At 44.6% G+C, this 20,630-nt stretch overlaps 1 protein-coding gene across 1 annotated transcript in view; it reads left to right on the top strand.

The window, feature by feature from the left end:
* Positions 1-4,311, top strand: part of LOC139309382 (zinc-binding protein A33-like) — a 12,934-nt gene extending 8,623 nt beyond the window's left edge. Inside the window, exons 5-6 of the mRNA XM_070933445.1 lie at positions 864-1,207; positions 3,788-4,311. Coding sequence (XP_070789546.1) covers positions 864-1,207; positions 3,788-4,311 — 868 coding nt within the window. The remainder of the gene's footprint in view (positions 1-863; positions 1,208-3,787) is intronic.
* The last annotated feature ends 16,319 nt before the right edge of the window (positions 4,312-20,630 follow it).

Below are 20,630 nucleotides of genomic sequence, written 5' to 3' on the forward strand. Positions count from 1 at the left end.
TTGATTTGTATACCGCCCTACTCCCGAAGGACTCAGGGTGGTAAACAGCCAAACAATAAAATACATAGATACAAAAAATTTAAAAACCAGATAAAATCAAATTAAATAATTTTGGCCCTGACAAATTAAAACACCCCAATAATTTAAAACAGATTAAAATTTCTTGGACGAGTCTTCACTTCTGATGATGACGTGGGCATTTTCTTGGCAATAGTATGGCCATCACCACCTCCTGGTTTTTGCAGCTTCCCTGGGAAGTATTCATCAGATCTGAATCTACCTAACTTTTTTTGGAAATCATCCTATGTTGGCTTAGCACTGTTCTCTGCTGTGATTATTTTAAAAATGCATGGGTGCTTCTAATAAAACTTGATTTATGGAGCAGGAGACGTCCCAGGTGGACTTGTCTTCCAATTCTAATCCTCCCATTTTTGTAGAAATATTTTCCATGCTATTTTTCCTTGTTGGATAAAATCCATTAAAGAGGTGAAAGAAAAAGAAATGGCAGCATCATTCTTTTTTTATCAGAAGTACTCAGATACCTTTCTATAGAAGGACTCAGATGTGATTCCTCTAGGTTTGATAGATAGAGCTGTACTGCAGGCTATTTCTGCTGGCTGCCAGGTAGCGGTTGCCTGCAATTTGGCAGTTCGAATCTCACCAGGCTCAAGGTTGAGTCAGCCTTCCATCCTTCCGAGGTTGGAGAATTGAGGACCCAGATTGTTGGGGGCCATATGCTGACTCTGTAAACTGCTTAGAGAGGGCTGTAAAGCACTGTGAAGCGGTATATAAGTCTAAGTGCTATTGCTATTGAGGCAGCTTATTCTTAAATGGCTGATCCTTGGGATGCTCTTCTCCTACAGGGTCCGTAAGGAACAAGGAGCTCCGGAGGAACCTGAATTAGATGCTGAACTGGTAGGAGAAGATGGGCCGGGGGTCAGCAGTGAAGACACAGATGAGTGTGAGAATGAGATTGATGAAGAGGTTGATGAGGAGGAAGAGGAGGAAGAAGAAGAGGAGGAAGAGGAGGAGGAGGAAGAAGAAGAGGAAGAAGAGGAGGAAGAACAAGAGACAGCAGAGGAAGAAGAAGAGGAGAAGGAAGAGGAGGATGAAAATGGAGTGGTGGCTGTAGACTTGAACCTGGGCGAGTTTAAAGGACCTCTGCAATTCTACGCCTGGAAAGAGCTCCTGGGTGCAGTACATCCAGGTGAGTTAAGGTTTTTAGGCCAAATGTACAGGTTGTCCTCGACTTACGACCACAGTTGAGCCCAAAATGTATGTTGTTAGGTGAGAATTTTATTAAGCGGGTTTTGCCCCTTTTGCTACTTTTCTTGCCACACTTGTTAAGTGAATCTGGTTTCCCCGTTGACTTTGCTTGTCAGAAGGTTGCAAAAGGCAGATGATGTGATTCCTGGACATCGCGACCATCATAAGTGTGAGTCAGTTTCAAGCATCTGAAGGTAGATCATGTGACCATGGGAGGTGCTACAACGGTTGTAAAGTGTGAAAAATGGTCACAAGTCAATTTTTTTCAGTGATTTGAAAACTCTGAGTGGTCACTAAATGAACTGTTGCAAGTTGAGGACTACCTATATTGGTTATACAGTAGATGTATTACTTTTACACCCTATTTTTTCTCTGGAAGTTCAAGGCTATGTACCCTACAGCAATAACCCAGTAATGTGATGATGATGATGATGTACACATATAAACTGGGTGAAACCAGGCTTAATAGCAGTAACTGTGAGAGGGATCTTGGAGTCTTAGTGGATAATCAGCTAAATATGAGCTAGCAATGCTGTGGCAGCCAAAAAAAGCCAACACAATCCTAAATTGCATTAACAGAGGGATACAATCAAGATCACGTGACGTACTAATACCACTTTATAAAGCCCTGGTAAGAGCACACCTAGAATACTGCATCCAGTTTTGGTCACCACACTATAAAAAAGATGTGGAGACTCTAGAAAGAGTGCAGAAAAGAGCAACAAAGATGATTAGGGGACTTGAGGCTAAAACATATGAAGAACAGTTGCAGGAACTGGGCATGGTAGTCTAGTGAAGAGAAGGACCAAGCAGCACGAATAACATGTGCAAAAAACTGGAAACAGGAAAGAACCCCAACGGAGGAAGAACTAATAGATAAGATTTTAGAATGCGCTGAGATGGACAGATTAACAAAAGAAATCAAGGAAAAAGAAGAGACAGAATATGGAATAAATGGTATAACTGGCTTAAGGCTAACAATAAAGAACAATAACTATTAGGAGAGAAAAATAGAAGTACAAAATAGAGATGTATCATATGTTCGGAGTGGAATAAAAATGTATATAATATGAAGGTAGAAATGTATAATAGTAATGACATAACTAAAATGTATAGTTCTCTATAGGGGAAAAAGGAAAAAAAAAGGGAAAAGGAGGGGAAGAAGATGGAGTAATAGATTAAGATAAAGGGGAAGAAGAATTAAAGTAATAACTGGAAGACTACTATGAAACAATGCTTAAATATGAAAAGTTATTTATATGTTGTATGTTGTGTAAATGTCCAATGTGCGTTTTAATAAAATTACAAATTTTTTTTAAAAAAAAGAAGAAGAGAAGGACCAGGGGAGACATGATAGCAGTGTTCCAGTATTTGAGGGGCTGCCACAGAGAGGAAGGGGTCAAGCTATTTTCCAAACCACCTGAAGGCCAGACAAGGAATAATGGATGGAAACTGAACAAGGAGAGATTCAACCTGGAAATAGGGAGAAATTTTCTGACAGTGTGAACAATCAACCAATGGAACAGCTTTGCCTTCGGAAGTTGTGGGAGCTTCATCACTGGAGGCTTTCATGAAGAGACTGGACTGCCGTCTGTCAGAAATGGTGTTGGGTCTCCTGCTTGGGCGGGGGGTTGGACTAGATGACCTACAAGGTCCCTTCCAACTCTGTTAATCTGTAATCTGTAATGATGATATCCATCTTTCAACCTTGCCCTGCTTCTCTGAGTTCTTCTATGCTCTGGCTGATGTCCAGCTTTGATGGTGTCAAGCCACTGTGTTCTTTGATGGCCTGGTTTCCATTTAACACTTACTCTTCCAAATATAATTGCTTAATTGCTCTAATTACCCTATTATATGTATTTATTTATTTAGCATATGGCTGGTCTCACACACAATATTAAAACACTTCATTTTTACAGGTTAAAACAATTAAAACAAGAGCCTGGATAGCTCTGCAGACAAGGCACTGTAATTTAACACCAGCTGTCTGCAATTAAAGTAAGTTCTAATCTCTCCAAGGCTCAAGGTTGACTCAGCCTTCCATCCTTTCTAAGGTAGGTAAATTGAGGACCCAGTTTGTGGGGGCAATAAGCTGACTTTGTATACATATACAAAAGAATGAAGGCTATTGCTTAACGCACTGTAAGCCGCCCTGAGTCTCCGGAGAAGGGCGGCATATAAATCAAATCAAATTAATTAATTAATTAATTAATTAAAAAAAGAGCAGTAATAAAACCCAAGAGGAAAATAGAAATAACATTTCAGAGTTTAATGTCGAGTTTGGAGATTCAGTCAGTAGCTGTATTATATGTAATTACACCATAATGTAGTTTGGGCTAAAAGGGAGAAAGGAAGACCTGCTTCAGACCTGTTGAGGATGGCAGTAGCTTTATTAACAGCTGGCTCATATTAGATTCATTTGTGTCTAATTTTTTTCTGGACCACTTTATACTCCTGCAATAGCCTGCTGCACAAGTCCGTTCTTGTTCACTTCTGAATTCTTTCCATCTTCCCTCTCCAGTCCCTGCAAGCATCACTTTGGACTGCAACTCAGCTCATCCCAGCTTGGTCCTCGTGGAAGAAGCCACCGGGGTCAAATTCAGTCCTGGCCGACGATTTTGGCGACGAAAGCTGGAGCGCTTCACCTCCACCCCGTGTGTGGTGGGACGGAAGGGCATTACCACTGGCCGCTTCTACTGGGAGATCCAAGTTGGGGACAGCCCCGGTTGGATAGTGGGGACGGCCAAAAAGTCTGTGAAGCGCAAGAAGCAGCTGAACTTTCTACCCAAGGAAGGGGTGTGGGCTATTGAGCTGAAGGTGGGAGAGTACCAAGCTCTGAGTGAGCCCCGTACGCCCCTCTTGGTCTGTGGGAGGATGGAGAAAGTTGGGGTCTACCTGGACTTTGAAGGGGGGCAGCTCTCTTTTTACAACAGCAGCAGCATGACCCACCTCTACACCTTCCAAGCGTGCTTCCATGAAGAGCTGCTCCCTTTTCTCAGCACTCAAAGCAGCTACCCCCTCTCAGTGTGGGACCTGGAGCTGTGAGATCTTAGCTCAGGGTGTAGCATTGCAGAGAACAGCCTGGTGAAAGTTGAAAACATTGAGGTGCGTTAGGATGGCTGTTTTAAGAGAAAGTCCATGCTATTCCCTCTTTGCAAGCAATTGCTCGAAGATTCGAAACTGGTCTGACCTGATTATTTTATTTATTTATTTATTTTATTTTATTTATTTGCTTGTCAAACATGTACAAGATAACAAGTATAGGTATGAGCATAAACATGAACAAAGGAAGTACATTCAGATAAATGGGGATTATTGTGGACCATGGTAGTTGTTCTAGGCCAGTGGTGTCAAACTCATGGCCCAGGGGCCGGATCCGGCTCACGGGATGCTCAAATCTGGCTTGTGAGGCTGCCCTGGAAACAGCGAAGGACTGGCTGCAGTGCCTCTGCCAGCAAAAATGGAGGTCAGGAGGGCTGCGCGTGGTGGCCCTTTCTGCTGATAGAGGGCTGCAGGAGGCCATCACAGCAGAAAATGGAGCCCGGGGGGGGCCACGCGGGGGCCCCACGAGCTCCATTTTCAGTGACAGAGTGCTAGCAAAACAAACTACCGTATTTTTCGGATTATAAATTGCATCTTTTTCCCTCCTAAAAGGGGGGGGGAAATTTAGGTGCATCTTATACACCAAATGTAGCCCCGCCCACCCACTGGCCCCCACCCTTTGGCTTCTGCCTCCCAGCAGTTACCTCCTTGCAAGCAAACAGCTAGCAAGAAGAAACAGCTCCTTTCAGCTTCAGCACAGCCTAATTAGCACAAGTTGATTGGATCGGCCTCCTGACTCTCAGCTGTTATGCTCTCAGCTGTTTTGCGTGGGCCTCTCCTGCTTGCTGCAAGGAGGCAAATTGCTGGAGCAGATTATTTTTCCCTTGTGCCAATCAAGCTATGCTGAAAATGAAAGTAAAGCAGGCTGTTTGCTGTTTGCTGCAACGAGGCAAAATTGCTGGGAGGCAGAGGCAGATTTCTTTTTCTTGTTTTCCTCACCAAAAAAGGTAGCTGCGTCTTATAGTCCGGTGCGTCTTATACTCTGAAAAATACGGTATTAGCAAAAGTGGATCCCTCCAGCCTCGCCGGGGCCATCACAGATGCCCCTGACATAAGTGATGTTGAGCTGGCCACGCCCATCATGGCCACGCCCCCCCATCCCCCCCCGAGGTCAGACACAACCCTGATGTGGCCCTCAATGAAATCGAGTTTGACACTCCTGTTCTAGGCGCAGAGGATTCTATAAGTGTAGCTTTCAACTTGACCTTCTATTTCTCATGTGCTTTAATTTTCTCAACCTGTTGACCGTAGTGAGGATAGATTTTGCCTCGCTCCACCTGTGGTGCAAGATTTTACCTGCTTTCAATGCGTTCCACGGCAGGCAAAAACAGTGAAGACAAGCCGTACTTCCTGCCCTTGGTTGGGAAGGCCTTAGTAGAGATGTTTAAATATCCAAATATTGGGAAGCGTCTATACCTGCACCACAAGTGCTGTTTTTCCTCATCACCCTATAATGCTCATCCCCCTATAACGCTATAGGGCAATGTTGGCGAACCTTTTCGGCACCGAGTGCCGAAACGGGAGTGCGTGCATGGGGGGAGCACCGGAAACCGGAAGAGCAGCTCCCTGGCGTGCATGCACACACTGGGAAACTGAGCTTCTGGTTTCCAGCTTGCGCATGTGCGCCTGTCACCTGGTTTTCTGGTTTCTGGTGCTCCCGCACATGCGAAGACCAGTTGGCCAGCATGCATGTGCCCGACTGAACCTGGAACAGCAGCGGTTAACAGCTGGCATGCCCAGAGAGATGGCCATAGGTTCGCCATCACAGCTATAGGGTATTGCATATCAAAACGACTAGACACAAGGACAGTTGTTTCCCCCCCCATGCCATCACTCTCTCTAAACAACTAATTCCCACAACACTGTATTATGTCAAACCACGCAGTAGGGCTGTATTACTACTATCCTTCTCATCTTTCCTATTTCCTATTCCTTTAGCACCTTAGGACTATAATTTTGTTGTTTGTATCTTATGGTTTATGTTGATTGCCTTTATTTAGGTATCCTATTATGATTTAGGTTGATTGCTTATTTTGTATGCTATGTCTATCACTGAGTGGTGTTCTCTTATGATTTATGATGATTGTATTTTAGAATTATGGTCATGATTTATCACTTGTTGCTTATATGTACACTGAGAGCTTATGCACTGGAGATAAATTCCTTGTGTGCCCAATCACACTTGGCCAATAAAGAATTTCTATTCTATTCTATTCTATTCTATTCTATTCTATTCTATTCTATTCTATTCTATTCTATTCTATTCTATTCTAATTATTATTATTATTATTATTATTATTATTATTATTATTATTATTATTATTTAACTTTTATATGCCGCCCTTCTCCGGAGACTCAGGGCGGCTTACAATGCGTTAAGCAACAGCCTTCATACTTTTGTATATTTTATACAAAGTCATCTTATTGCCCCCACAAACCGGGTCCTCATTTTACCCACCTTAGAAAGGATGGAAGGCTGAGTCAACCTTGAGCCTGTGAGATTCGAACTTGCAGTAATTGCAAGCAGCTGGATGTTAAATGCTGCCTTAGTAGGAGGCATTAGCCTCCTACGCCACTCAGGCTCCTATTCTATTCTATTCTATTCTATTCTATTCTATTCTATTCTATTCTATTCTATTCTATTCTATTCTATTCCATTCCATTCCATTCCATTCCATTCCATTTTATTCTATTCTTAAGGAGCTGTAATCAGTGGTGGGATCCTGCCGGTTTAACAACCGATTCAGTGATTGCGCACTTTGCACGCACGTGCACACTCTGCGCCCACACGTGCACAGTTTTACAAAAACTTACCGTCCGCATTACTGCTGGGGAATAACACAGCTGAGGCACGGCAATCCGCTCTGCCACGCAAATCAGCTGAGAAGATATAGGTCAGTAAAGCACAGAGGTGGGTGGGCCCACCTGATTGTCAGAGCGAACCGAATCGTTGGAGCTACCAGTTCGCCCGAACCGAGCTGAACCGGTAGAATCCCACCCCTGGCTGTGGTGGCGCAGTGGTTAGAATGCAGTACTGCAGGCTACTTCTGCTGACTGCCGGCTGCCTGCAATTTGGCAGTTCGAATTTCACCAGGCTCAGGGTTAATTCAGCTTTCCATCCTTCCAAGGTCGGTAAAATGAGGACCCAGATTGTTGGGGGCAATATGCTGATTCTGTAAACCACTTAGGGAAAGCACTATAAAGTGATATATATCTGCAACTGATATTACTATTTCCTCCATCCACTCCACTTTGCTCATATCAGAATATCATCCTGACAGAAAGTGACTTCAAAATCCCTACCCCAGTCTTGCAGTTGAATTATCTCCCTTGTGTTTGCCGTTCTCACTCATCTTGGAACTATTTCGGTTTGGGCCAATAAATGCCTTGGTTTGGATTGCTTGCTGCAGTAGTCTTCTGCCAAACTTCCTAATGTCACTCCAGGTAAAATTACGATTCACCAATCTCTTCTTTCCTACCCTGAGCCAACATATTTAGAATATTGATTTCACTGGGCAAGTCACTGTATTCCTAGTTCATGCATTTCTCCACTTACCTACAATGCTGTAAACAATAAACAATAGCTTTACAGAGGAATGGAGAATTGGTTGGGCTCCTAAATCTGGAAGAGCCATGGTGGCAGAGTGGTTAGAATGCAGTATTGCGAGCTAACTCTGCTGACTGCCAGCCGACTGCCAACAGTTCGATTCTGACCGGCTCAAGGTTGACTCGGCCTTCCATCCTTTGGAGGTCAGTAAAAATTGTTTGGGGGGGGGACATATGCTGACTCTGTGAACCACTTGGAGTGGATTGTAAAGCACTGTGAAGCGGTATATAAGTCTTAAATGCTATTGCTATTGCTCTCCATTTGATGGTGGACATGTGCTGGATCAATGGGCCCTCAACTTTCAGTTGTTTTAGTTACTATCAATCTCTGAATCAAACAAATCTGTTTACTGCTCATTGTAAGCTGTCAGCCAAATCCGAGTCCTGCCTGGAACAGCTTTTCAGAGTGGATATATAGGAAGAGGACCTAGTTAATGTTATTAGTGCAGTGTTTCTCAACCTTAGCAGCTCTAAAGAGTGTGGACTTCAACTCCCAAAATTCCTCAGTCAGCATGTTTAATCACAAATCTTAGAGTTGTCAAGATTGAAAAATACTGATTTACACCTGTCATTTCCCTGCTGGTATCCTCTTCTTGGCACTTTTGTTTTTCAGGTAACTGAGGGGAGGTGATGGGTTTCAAAATTTTTGACTACTGATTCTGTGGGTGTGGCTTGGTGGGCGTGGCAGGGGAAGTGTAAAATCTCCATTCCCTCCCCACTCCAGGGAAGGTTACTGCAAAATCCCCATTTCCTCCCGATCAGCTGGGACTCAGGAGGCAGAGAATAGATGGGGGTGGGGCCAGTCAGAGGTGGTATTTAGTGGTTCTCCAAACTACTCAAAATTTCTGCTACTGGATCAGAACCTGCTGAAACCCACCTCTGCTGAGGGTCAACCTAAGTACCAGATTGACATTTGCTTAAAAAGAAACCTTTTCATTTATTACATTTGTACGTCACAGAACTCCCAATAGCTATGGACTGTTCACAAGTAAGAACAAGGAAAAGAATGCAACAGACAGATATGAAGAAGAGAAGATGGCAAGAATGACAAAATAACAACAACAACCCTGAAGAGGAATGAAAAAGGAACAAAGCCTCGTAATCCGAAAGCGACATCATTCTTCCTTGACAAAAACCTGGGTTAAGGACCAGGTCTTTATGGCCCTTCTAAACCACAGCAGTGCATGTATCTAAAACTTTTCAGATCGAACCCTTCGCCTTACCTGTTTCTCCTCAAGATTTTCGCCTCTGTCTTATTAGCCAGAAACTTTTCTCCTCGGCTGGCCCTACCCCAGTCTTTCGCCCTGGCACATCGGCCATGATCACTCACTCTGTTGGGCCCCTTCTTCAGAATGTGTCCAACAGACCCTCAACAGTCATCAGTCAAGGATACTTTAATCCAAGGGTGAAATGCTCCCGGTTCGGACCGAATCGCCTGATCTGGTAGCGATGGCGGCAGGTCGTTCAGAGAACCAGTAGCAAAAATCCCTGCCCCCCCCATGCCCGGCTGAGCCATGCAATCATCAGAGGCTGTTTTTTTTTTTTTTACTTTTAAAAGCATTTTTTCTACAACCTCTTCGGCTGAAAAAAATGCTTTTAAAAGTAAAAAAAAAAAAAAAAGCCTCTGATGATCGCGCGGCTCAGCTGGGATCATCAGAGCCTTTTAAAAGCATTTTGTTTCCTGCAACCTCTTCGGCTGAAGAGGTGGTTGTAGGTAAAAAAAAAGCTTTTAAAAGCCTCTGACGATCCCAGCTGAGTTGCCTGATTGTCAGAGGCTTTTAAAAGCATTTTTTCCTGCAACCTCTTTGGCCAAAGAGGTTGTAGAAAAAATGCTTTTAAAAGAAAAAAAAAAAGTTGGCCACGCCCACCCAGTCACATTACCCATCACCACCAAGCCACGCCCACAGAACCGGTAATAACAAATTTTACATTTCACCACTGCTTTAATCTGGATTCCTACTTGACCAAAAGATCCTGGCTATCTCCTCATGGATTCTAAGACAGTTTGGCCCTCAGTTTTACCATGAGCCCAATCTGGAGTGACACCGATAGCCCTGCATCAACCCCCCCCCCCCCAGCAACAAACATCAAACAAGCAGTCACTATCCAGTCTCGAAATCAGTTTGGTTTAGAACTCTTTATTAATTACAACCTCTGAAACAAATGAACTAAAAACCAGAATTTGAGCAGGACAAGAGATATTTACAAGCCATAGATGGAGAGCAAACGACCGCCAGGTCACCTTGGCGTCAACGTCCTTAGTGAACGGGAAAGAAAGGCGGAGTTTCGGTCACAGGCGGGCAGTCGTATCCAAGGGAGGCGGGATGACATGCTGGATCAGTTGGTTAGCGGTCTGCTCTTCTTCAGAAGCCCCCAGGCGACTGCGGGCTTTGATCAGCCAGTCCCACAGCATTCCCAGCCCCACCAGGAACATGATGCCAGGGATCAGCAAGAAGATCCGATAAAGGAATAACGGCCCTAGTATTGGGGGTGGGGGAGAAAAGCATTGGGAGAAGGAGAAATCTTCTCAGAACATAATTTGTGACAAATCTTTGAGTATATAGCAAGATGCAAAATTGTTCTATATAAAACTGAATTATCTCCCCCTCCAGAATAATCTCTCTGAGGGGGGAGTTAAGTGTGTTTTACATTTGGGGATAAAGATGTTTAGGGCCATGATGTGGATCAGTGGTGGGATTCAAATTTTTTTTACTACCGGTTCCGTGGGCGTGGCTTGGTGGGCATGGCAGGGGAAGGATAATGTAAAATCTCCATTTCCACTCCACTCCATGGGAAGGGAAGGATAATGTAAAATCTCCAGCTGGGATTCGGGAGGCAGCGAATAGATCGGGAGTGGGGCCAGCCAGAGGTGGTATTTGCCAGTTCTCTGAACTATTCAAAATTTCCGCTACCGGTTCTCCAGAACCGGTTAGAACCGGCTGAATACCACCTCTGATGTGGATGCCATATCTCCCTGCACACCAGATGTGTTCCCTGAAAAGGAATCCTACAGATCAGGAAGCAAGGGGATCTACGGTTTGCAGAAGTACAGAATAACAGAGTAGGAAGGGACCTTGGAGGTCTTCTAGTCCAACCCTGACACCAGCTCAACACCATATCGGGGGCGCCTGTGGTGGCCCTAGCACTCTGCCAGTGAAAACGGGCTCCTGAGCTCTGTTTTTGGCCGGGACGGCTTCCTGCGACCCTCTGCCAGTGAAAACGGAGCTCGGAAGGACCACACACGGCCCTCCCGAGCTTCGTTTTCACTGGGAGAGGCCCCACAGGCCGGTCCTTTGCTGTTTCCAGGGTGGCCCTGCGGGCCAAATATAAACACTTTACGGGACGGATCTGGCCCCTGGGCCTTGAGTTTGATACCCCTGCCCTACACTTATTCCAGGCTGTTTGCAGTGTTCCGTGACCATGGTTTATGACGTTTTTGCTGGAAACAAACATTTACTTCCTACAACAACAACAAAAAAAGCCCTGTAGTGAACAATGGGTTTGTGTAATTGACTGCCACAACAAAAGTTGTAAAATTGGGTCCAGTCTTGGGGATGGCCTGCTTTATGACCATCATCATTACTAGGCTCAATTACAGTAGTAACTCAAAGAGTAGCAGTATTGCTGAAAAATTACAGTAAGTGGTCAGAATAAAATAATAGGAGAGTTTCCTGTGATGGCCCTTACAACAAGCCACCTGGTGGGGTGGGGTGGACAGAAAAAGAGTGATATTGTAATAGGAGATGATATAGAATAACAAAGTTGGAAAGGACCTTGGAGGTCTTCTAGTCCAACCCCCTACTTAGGCAGGAGACCCTACACCACTTCAGACAAATAGTTATCCAATATTTCAGCCAAATTTATTTAATTAGTTTTATCTCTATTTTAAATTTTGTATCTACATGTTTTATTTTATGGCTGTTCACCGCCCTGAGTCCTTCGGGAGTAGGGCGGTATACAAATTTAATAAAATGAAATGAAAATAAAATGAAATATCTTCTTAAAAACTTCCAGTGTTGGAGCATTCACAACTTCTGGAGGCATGTTGTTCCACTGATTAATTGTTCTAACTGTCAGGAAATTTCTCTTTAGTTCTAAATTGCTTCTCTCCTTGATTAGTTTTCACCCATTGCTTCTTTGTCCTGCCCTCAGGTGCTTTGGAGAATAGCTTGACTCCCTCTTCTTTGTGGCAGCCCCTGAGATATTGGAAGACTGCTATCATGTCTCCCCTAGTCCTTCTTTTCATCAAACTAGACATACCCAGTTCCTGCAACCGTTCTTCATATGTTTTAGCTTCTAGTATCCTAATCATCTTTGTTGCTCTTCTCTGCACTCTTTCTAGAGTCTCAACATCTTTTTTACATTGTGGCAACCGAAACTGAATGCAATATTCCAAGTGTGGCCTTACCAAGGCATTATAAAGTGGTATTAACACTTCACGTGATCTTGATTCTATCCCTCTGTTTATGCAGCCCAGAACTGTGTTGACTTTTTTGGCAGCTGCTGCACACTGCTGGCTCATAGTTAAATGGTTGTCCACTAGGACTCCAAGATCCCTCTCACAGTTACTACTATTGAGCAAGGTACCACATATACTGTACCTGTGTATTTTGTTTTTCTTTCCTAAATGTAGAACCTTACTTTTTTCACCATTGAATGTCATTTTGTTAGATGTTCAAGACCGTCAAGATTCTTCTGTATCTTAAGCCTATCTTCTGGAGTGCTGGTACTCCTGCTAGTTTGGTGTTGTCTACAAATTTGATGAGTTCCCATCTATCCCTTGGTCCAAGTCATTGGTGAAGATGTGTATGTATATATATCATATATATATATATATATATACGTTTTCTGAGGTTTTCGCGGGTGTTTGTATGTAGGTCTTTGGTTATTTGGGTTTTCTCCCGCGTAAAATTGGAAGTGTCTTGGCGATGTTTCGACGAAGTCTCATTCATCATCTTCAGGCTGGTGTTTTTGGCTTCGTGCTTCTAGGAGCAATGTGTGATCGCAGCTGTTTCTTCCTTTTAACTGGAAGAAGGAAGAAACAGCTGCGATCACACATTGCTCCTAGAAGCACAAAGCCGAAAACACCAGCCTGAAGATGACGAATGACACTTCGTCGAAACGTCTCCAAGACACTTCCAATTTTACGTGGGAGAAAACCCGAATAACCAAAGACCTACACACACACACACACACACACACACACACACACACACACACACAGATAGAGAGAGAGATAGATAGATAGAGAGAGAGAGAGAGAGAGCGCTTAAGGTTGACATCTGCTGTGGTTTGAGGTACCGTAAGTGTTGAGGTTGCAAACATGTCATTGCCCCCATTGGCAACCTCAAGAGTACAAAAGGTGAGGAAATGAGATTGGTTGGTTGGCAGCGATGTTATCTGTCTTTCTTCTGTGTCATTTATGGTCATGCTTGGGTGGAGGGGATTCTTTGGCAGCAGTTGCTTTACATGTGAATGAAGTGTTTGGTAAATGTCTATGGGGATTCCCAGTCATCGAGGTCATGGCTGTGCCAAAGGTGCTTTTTCAAAAGGCAGCTGCACTTAGTTTTTCCTTGAAGAAGTTTCATTTCTCATCCAAGGAGCTTCTTGGGTGAGAAGTGAAACGTCTTCAAGGAAAAAGAAAGTCCAGCTGCCTTTTGAAAAAGCACCTTTGGGAAGTCTTTGGTAATATCTTTTGGTGCATCCCTGGTTTAAGTCTATATGTGGGGTTTTTTTTTAAAAAAAATTGTGCTTTGGTTAGAGTCCCAGTTTTCTAAACATTCTCTTGCATTTTTTTTCAATCTGGCTAAATTTAGATTTAAAACGTTAAGTTAAATTTAAATCTAAAATTTCGATGGTTTCCCAACCCAGTTGGAATATGAGCCGAGGTGGCGCAGTGGTTAGAGTGCAGTACTGCAGCTACTTCAGCTGACTGCTAGTTCAGCAGATCAGCGGATCAAATCTCACCGGCTCAAGGTTGACTCAGCCTTCCATCCTTCCGAGATGGGTAAAATGAGGACCCAGATTGTTGGGGGCAATATGCTATTTAGTATACTGTCTTTGGTGTAAGCCGCCCAGAGTCCTCGGAGAGTGGGCGGCATAGAAATACGACTAATAAATATGTTCTGCCCCAAGATTGTTGGTAGGAAATGAAATTGCTGAGCTGCTATTAGGTCTTCTGACTATTCATTGGAGCTCCTGGATCTCCCCCTATGTGTCCTATGCAGTGGTGTCCGCAATCTTTGTACTGTATTTTTGTATAGAGCTTCAATGTTGTCTTCTATTGCTGCTATAGGTTTGAACAGAAAGTTTTGCCTGGAATAACCTGTTGGTGGACTCTGACCAGTGGTGGGTTTCTACCAGGGGTGAAATGTAAAATTTGTTACTACTGGTTCTGTGGGCGTGGCTTGGTGTGGGTGTGTGTAATGTGACTGGGTGGGCGTGGCCAACTTTTTTTTTTTTAACTTTTCAAAGCATTTTTTCTAATGCTTTGAAAAGCCTCTCTGACGATCAGGCAACTCAGCTGGGATCATCAGAGACTTTTCAAAGCATTTTTTTTAACCACCTCTTCGGCCAAGAGGTTGCAGAAAAAAATGCTTTGAAAAGCCTCTGACGATCCCAGCTGAGCCGCGTGATCATCAGAGGCTTTTCTTTTTTACTTTTAAAAGCATTTTTTCATCAGAAGAGGTAGAAAAAATGCTTTTAAAAGTAAAAAAAAAAGCCTCTGATGATTGTGCGGCTCAGCTGGGCATGGAGTGGAGGGGTGCAGGGATTTTTGCTACCAGTTCTCTGAACCATCCGCTGCCATTGCTACTGGATCGGGCGATTTGGTCCGAACCAGGAGCATTTCACCCCTGGTTTCTACTGGTTTTACCCAGTTCGGCGAACCGGTAGTGGCAGCGGTGAGTGGCTCCGTCCACACGCCAGGACGTCATCACAGACGCTCTGCAGAAAGGAGAAGGGGGGGGAAGGAAGGGGAAGGAGAGAAGAGGAAGGAGAGGAGGAAGGAAGAAAGTACAAAAGGTTAGAAGAAGGCAGGGAAGGGAAAGAGAGAAGAAGGAGAAGAAGGATTGTTGTAAAATAAGGGAGAAGGGTAGAAGAGCAATCGCGAATATAATTTTTTAAAAATCTTTTTTTTCTTTACAAAATATATGTATATGTGTGAGTAATTAGGAATAAGAGAATGTACATTTACAAAATGTTTATAAGAAATAAAATAAAAAACTTTTTTCAAAAAAAAAAAATTAAAGACGGACGCTCCGTGCACGGATGTGACACATGTGAGCGAAGTGGTAGCAAAGGTAAGTGAAACCCACTACTGACTCTGACATGCGTTTGGTGTAAAGGACGGCCTTCTTTTGGGATGTTGTTTGTGTCGTATTCAGTTGGGCGGCCATTTTTCTTGAAGTTGCATGGGCATTTGTGTTGCAAGCAGTTTCTGTTTTTCGAAGTGTGTTGCAGTGTGTTGTAGCTTGACTGAATGGAGTCTATGCAAGACCTATTATGCTTTATGTGTCCTATGGTGGCTGAGGAATTTGTTTGCAAGAGCTGCTTTTTTTATACTTGAATCGGTAATGAGCTATGGTTTACCTCCGCTAATAGAGATATGGGCTAGGTTTGGACTAGATAATTTGCAAAGTCCCTTCCAACTCTTATTCTCTTTCTGTTTCAGATAGCTTGCTATTTTCTTCTTTTGTGTATTTGAATCCGTGAAATGTATGGCTGATTATATAGCATGTGTTTTCCAGTGTAATTGTTCTTTTCTCTTAGGTAAGGGTCATCTACATAGATAATTCGTATTTAAGATTGTATTAACAGAAGGACTGTTATTTTCTGTTGTTAAATCACTGCTTCTGAGCCTTGAGACTCAGGATCCCATTGGAGTCCCATTTTTATTTTTTTTTCAGATTTGGCTATGAAACTGAAAGTAGGTGGGGAGGTAGACCTCAATGGGTTCCGTAAATCTGAGTATTTTAATTTTTGTGTACTCGGTTAGGTTGGGCTGTGAGCTGTGAAGCAGTGTTGTAATTTTTTTTAGCTGCATTCGAACAACATGAGTTGCCTGGTTGTTGAATCAACCCATTTGGAGATTCCAAACCATACATGGAACCATAAATTCATCGAACGGCTGAGTTGGCATAATATGCTAAGTTACAACATGTTCACCCTCCGAAATCAGCATTCACCAAGCCTGGCATTTGGATAAATGGGGCCACGTTGCATGGATACAGTCAACCATCATTGGTCTGAGGTCACTGTGAAACTTTCATAGCTGAGAGCTTATCAGTTCTTCTCAGTCCTAGCTAAAGGAACAGACTAGTGGTGGGATTCTATTGGTTCAGACCGGTTTGGGTGAATCGTTAGCTCCAACTTTTAGCCGTGAGTGAACCGGTTCGCTCTGATTTTGAAGTGGGCCCGCCCACCCGCCTCTGAGTTATAATCACCTATTTTTCTGTTTCCGAAACCCAGCTGATCGGCGCGGAAGAGTGGATTGCTGCGCCTCAGCTGTTTTCCTTGCCGGCAACATTGTGGAAGGTGAGTTTTCTCCAAATTGTGCACGTGCTCACAGTGTGTGTCTGGCGCACACAGTAAGCGAACCGGTTGTTAAACTGGTAGGATCCCACCCCTGGAACAGATCTAAAGCATTTCACAAGCATCAAGCTTTATCTATACAGCACCCTGATTAAAAAAAACCCCAGTCATTGCTTTTTCTATCCATTGCCATCTTCCTTCCCCCGGGAGACTCTTACCCACATACGTCATCAAGACCCTTCCCTGGCAGGTCCGGTTTATCCCAGAGAGGACCTGATACTCTCCTTCCAGCTCCTTCTTCATGTGCATGACGATAAGGCCCATCTGGTGGAGAACGAGGTGCTCCTTCAGGCCCAAGTTGAAGTAGTAACAGCGCCCTCTGTTGGCAATCAAGACCCACTCACATTGGGATGAGGTGAGGTTCACTCGGCACAGGACTGCGTAACTGTTAGAGCGAGGAATGGGGATGAAGGCTTTGGAGTCCCGAGGAATGTACTGGTGGATGATGGGGCACATGCTTGATGCTGGTGAGAAAAAAATGAGACGGGCATCTGTAGTTATGGATCGATACATAGGCTACCTTTCCTCCTAAATACTTTAGATAGGTAAACTAGATAGTACTCTCATTGTCATGGTCTTTAAGTGGGTGAAATGATACATTTCTAGGGCAACAATTTTTGAACCAAGATACCAAGGGTGGGCTTCAAAAATTTTAGCAAAGGATTCTCTGCCCCGTTGACGGGTGAGTGTGGCTATGGTGAGTGTGGCCTAGTCGGCCTCCTGCATCATGGCGGGAGGACATTTTTGCCCTCCTTGGGCTCCAGAGGCTTTCTTCAATCATCCAGGAGACTGGAAATGGGTCCATTTCTGGCCTTCCAGAATTTCCGGTAGGCCCATTTTTCACCCTCCCCAAGCCTCCACGCAGGCCTCGTACTTACCTGCATCCAAAATGGGCTGCATGGGGACTCTTGGGAGGGGTGGAGTGGGGTGGGCAGGGCCAGCAAGGAGTGGGATTTGGGGGTTCTCTGAACTGCACAGAATCTTAGCTAGAGGTTCTCCTGAACCCCTATGAACTCCCAGCAGCCCACCCCTGCAAGGTACCTTAAATGGGCTAATTTATAGAATAGGTCCCAAAAATCTGGGAACCCATGACTCCTGAGGGAATGAAATTTGGGTAAGTGGCTGCTGCTTTGTTGCTAATGCATGATTTTCACTTTCAATGTTCAGAGACACTTTCCCAACTAGATTTGCAGTTCCTCTCTCCCTCCCCCACCTAGCAATAGTCACTTACTTGTCTGCCTCCGTGGACTCTTCCCAACCTGTCCCATTTCCCACATGCCTTCTCTGGCTAAATGGCACCTCTCACACACACCCTTCCCACTTGGTGCCCCTCCTGCACATCTTCCCCAACTCAAGTGGCACACTTTGGTACACCCTAGCCAACTCATACAGCACTTCTTGCCTCACCTGGCACACTTCCTGACCTATGTCACCCACCCATGTGCCCACCTTACCTGCACATCATCTCTGTGTCAGGCCTGGAAGCCATCTTTTGCACTGGACCTTCAGGCCTGCCACATGTAGTGCTGTGGAAAACTGGGAGGGGGGATTGTATGGAGCTGGAGAGATATAGAGCCAAAATAACATTCCTTTCTCTGGGAGTCAAGGACATCCTGCCCTGCACCTGGAGGGGTATGACTGGGAGGCATCTCCAGCTGGGATGGTGTATTGATTGGACCACGTGATGGACATATGGGTGCAGGGAGAAGGGGCTTGAACTTTTTTTTGGGTGGGGAAAATCTGGAAGCTTGGAGTCTTTTTTCGTTGGGGGTTTTACTTGGAACCCTGACACTCTGGTACATAGCCACATGCCCTTCCCAACCCTGACCCCCACCCCCCCTCACTCCCTGCCCCACCCAAAAGAAGCCACTTACTTGCCTGCTGGCTTGGACTTGCAACTTCCTGCTGTCTTCACCATTGACTTTCTCCTTGCATGCTTCCCACAAACAAAGTAAGGGGTGAACCCTGCAGGAATTTGAGGAAGGGAGGGAGGCAGGCAGGCAGGCAGGCAGGAAGATTTTAGGTGCTCCCTAAAGCTACCCACAAGGAAACTCACTGGAGAAGCCAGCAGGATGTTAGATGTCATTCCCACTCCCACTGCTTTTTTTTGACTAGTCATGGTCAATCTGTTTCTCTGTTTAGGCAAGAAAATCTCTGAGACAATGGGGTTGCCTAGTAGTAAATATAAACTGCCAGTGAAGGATCTTAATTATTTCCCTTGCAGCTCCATGGTGGGTCAGCTGTAGCAACCCAACCTCAATGGTGAACAGAAATTGGAAAGCATTTGAGAGAATGCTTCCTCTCAGGAGTATTCAGACATCATCCTGTCAGGTGTCCTTCCATTTGGGTTTCATTTGCAGAGTCCTCTGTGCCTTGCAAGGGATTTTGGCATGTACTTTCACTTCAACGAATCACATTCCAACAACCTACCGCAGCCTCTCCAACTGCTGGAAAAGTTGCTCCCCAAAAAGGAACATTGCTTAATTTTAGACCATGTCCTATACGTGACGTATTAGTAGCTCAACCTGACAAATAGAAAGAATTGAGGAGATTCACGTTTGATACCTTCCCATAAGAAGTGATGACGATGCCACAATTTTATTGGTCCAGGCAAGGATCAACTTGATTTGGAAATAATCAGCTCTAACTGGAGATTTCTAGCTTGAAATTGAGGGAATATGCCACCCTAAAAGAGGGTGGAGATGTCAGTGCATCTTATACACAGAATACAGCCATTTTTGGCCTCCTGAACCCCCACCCCACGCATCCCGTTTTGGTGAAAAATGGGCCCGTTTTCACAAAAATGGGATGTGCAGAGGGTTTTGAAATCTTGGTGTGTCTTATACTCTGGTGCGTCTTATAGTCTGAAAAATACGGTATCCATCTTATAACAATTATCAACATAGCCTTGTACTATTATACACAACCCTGTGAAAATACAGCTGTCAGTTCTTTAGTTGGTGTTGGCCTTCATTCCCATTGAGCTTTCCCCAGAAATGTGATGCTCCAAGCAATCTTTTTGCATAGTACCATCACTGGCATCTGCCAAAAATTTATTTTCCAAAAGAAGAGTTACTACGAAGCCAAGCATTTGGCTCCAAGCTATTCTGCCATGAGGAGAGAGGAGAATTGGATTCCCGTTCGGCCAATTGATTTATATTTATCTATTTGTTTGCACGATGTCTATAGTCACCTATCTCCTACGATTATTCTAGGCAGCTCACAACAATCCATAAAGCATTGTTAAAAGCAAAAATTCCCCTTTTACCCTGAGGGCCAGATCAATCATCTTTGCAGTTCAGTCCCCATCCTAGCTCAATGCTTGGAGGAAGACCCAGGCCTTCACAGGCCTATTGAAGACTAAAAGAGTAGGGATCAGTGGTGGGATTCAGCCGGTTCGGGCCAATTTGGGTGAGCCGGTAGTTAAATTTCTGGCTGGCCCCTTCCAGGAGTCCCCACGCACCCCATTCTGACTCCCAGGTAAGTGCAGGGAGGCCTCCTAGACCCAAAATGGGGTACAGGGGGTGTGTGGTGCCCCCCACGGCCTGTTTTTGCTCCCAGGAGGCTGCAGGGAGGCCTCGTAGGTCCAAAACAGGGTGTGGGGGAGCACGGCCTCCTGCGGCCTGTTTTTGTTCCCGGGGCGGGGGGTGCAGCAGGCCAAGTGCTTCCTGTCACACCCTGGGGACGCTCACCATGGCCACGCCCACTCAACCGGTCATTAGGGCAGAGAACCAGTTGTTAAATTATTTGAATCCCACCACTGGTGGGGATCCTTTGTATCTCAAGTGGGAGGCCATTCCAAAGGCTTATGTCAGTCTCCAAGAAGGCTCGTATCCAAGATCCCATCAGGTAGCAGCATTTAAGGGATTTGCAGCACACCCACCCTAACCAGTGGTGAAATGTAAAATTTGTTACTACCGGTTCTGTGGGTGTGGCTTGGTGGTGGGGGTAATGTGACTGGGTGGGTGTGGCCAACTTTTTTTAATTTTTATTTTTAAAAGCATTTTTTCTACAACCTCTTCGGCCGAAGAGGTTGTAAAAAAAAAAATGCATTTAAAAGCCTC

This window comes from Pituophis catenifer, unplaced genomic scaffold, assembly GCF_029215685.1.
Source record: "Pituophis catenifer annectens isolate HBS135680 unplaced genomic scaffold, rPitCat1.0.hap2 SCAF_2, whole genome shotgun sequence".
Lineage (NCBI taxonomy): Eukaryota > Metazoa > Chordata > Lepidosauria > Squamata > Colubridae > Pituophis > Pituophis catenifer.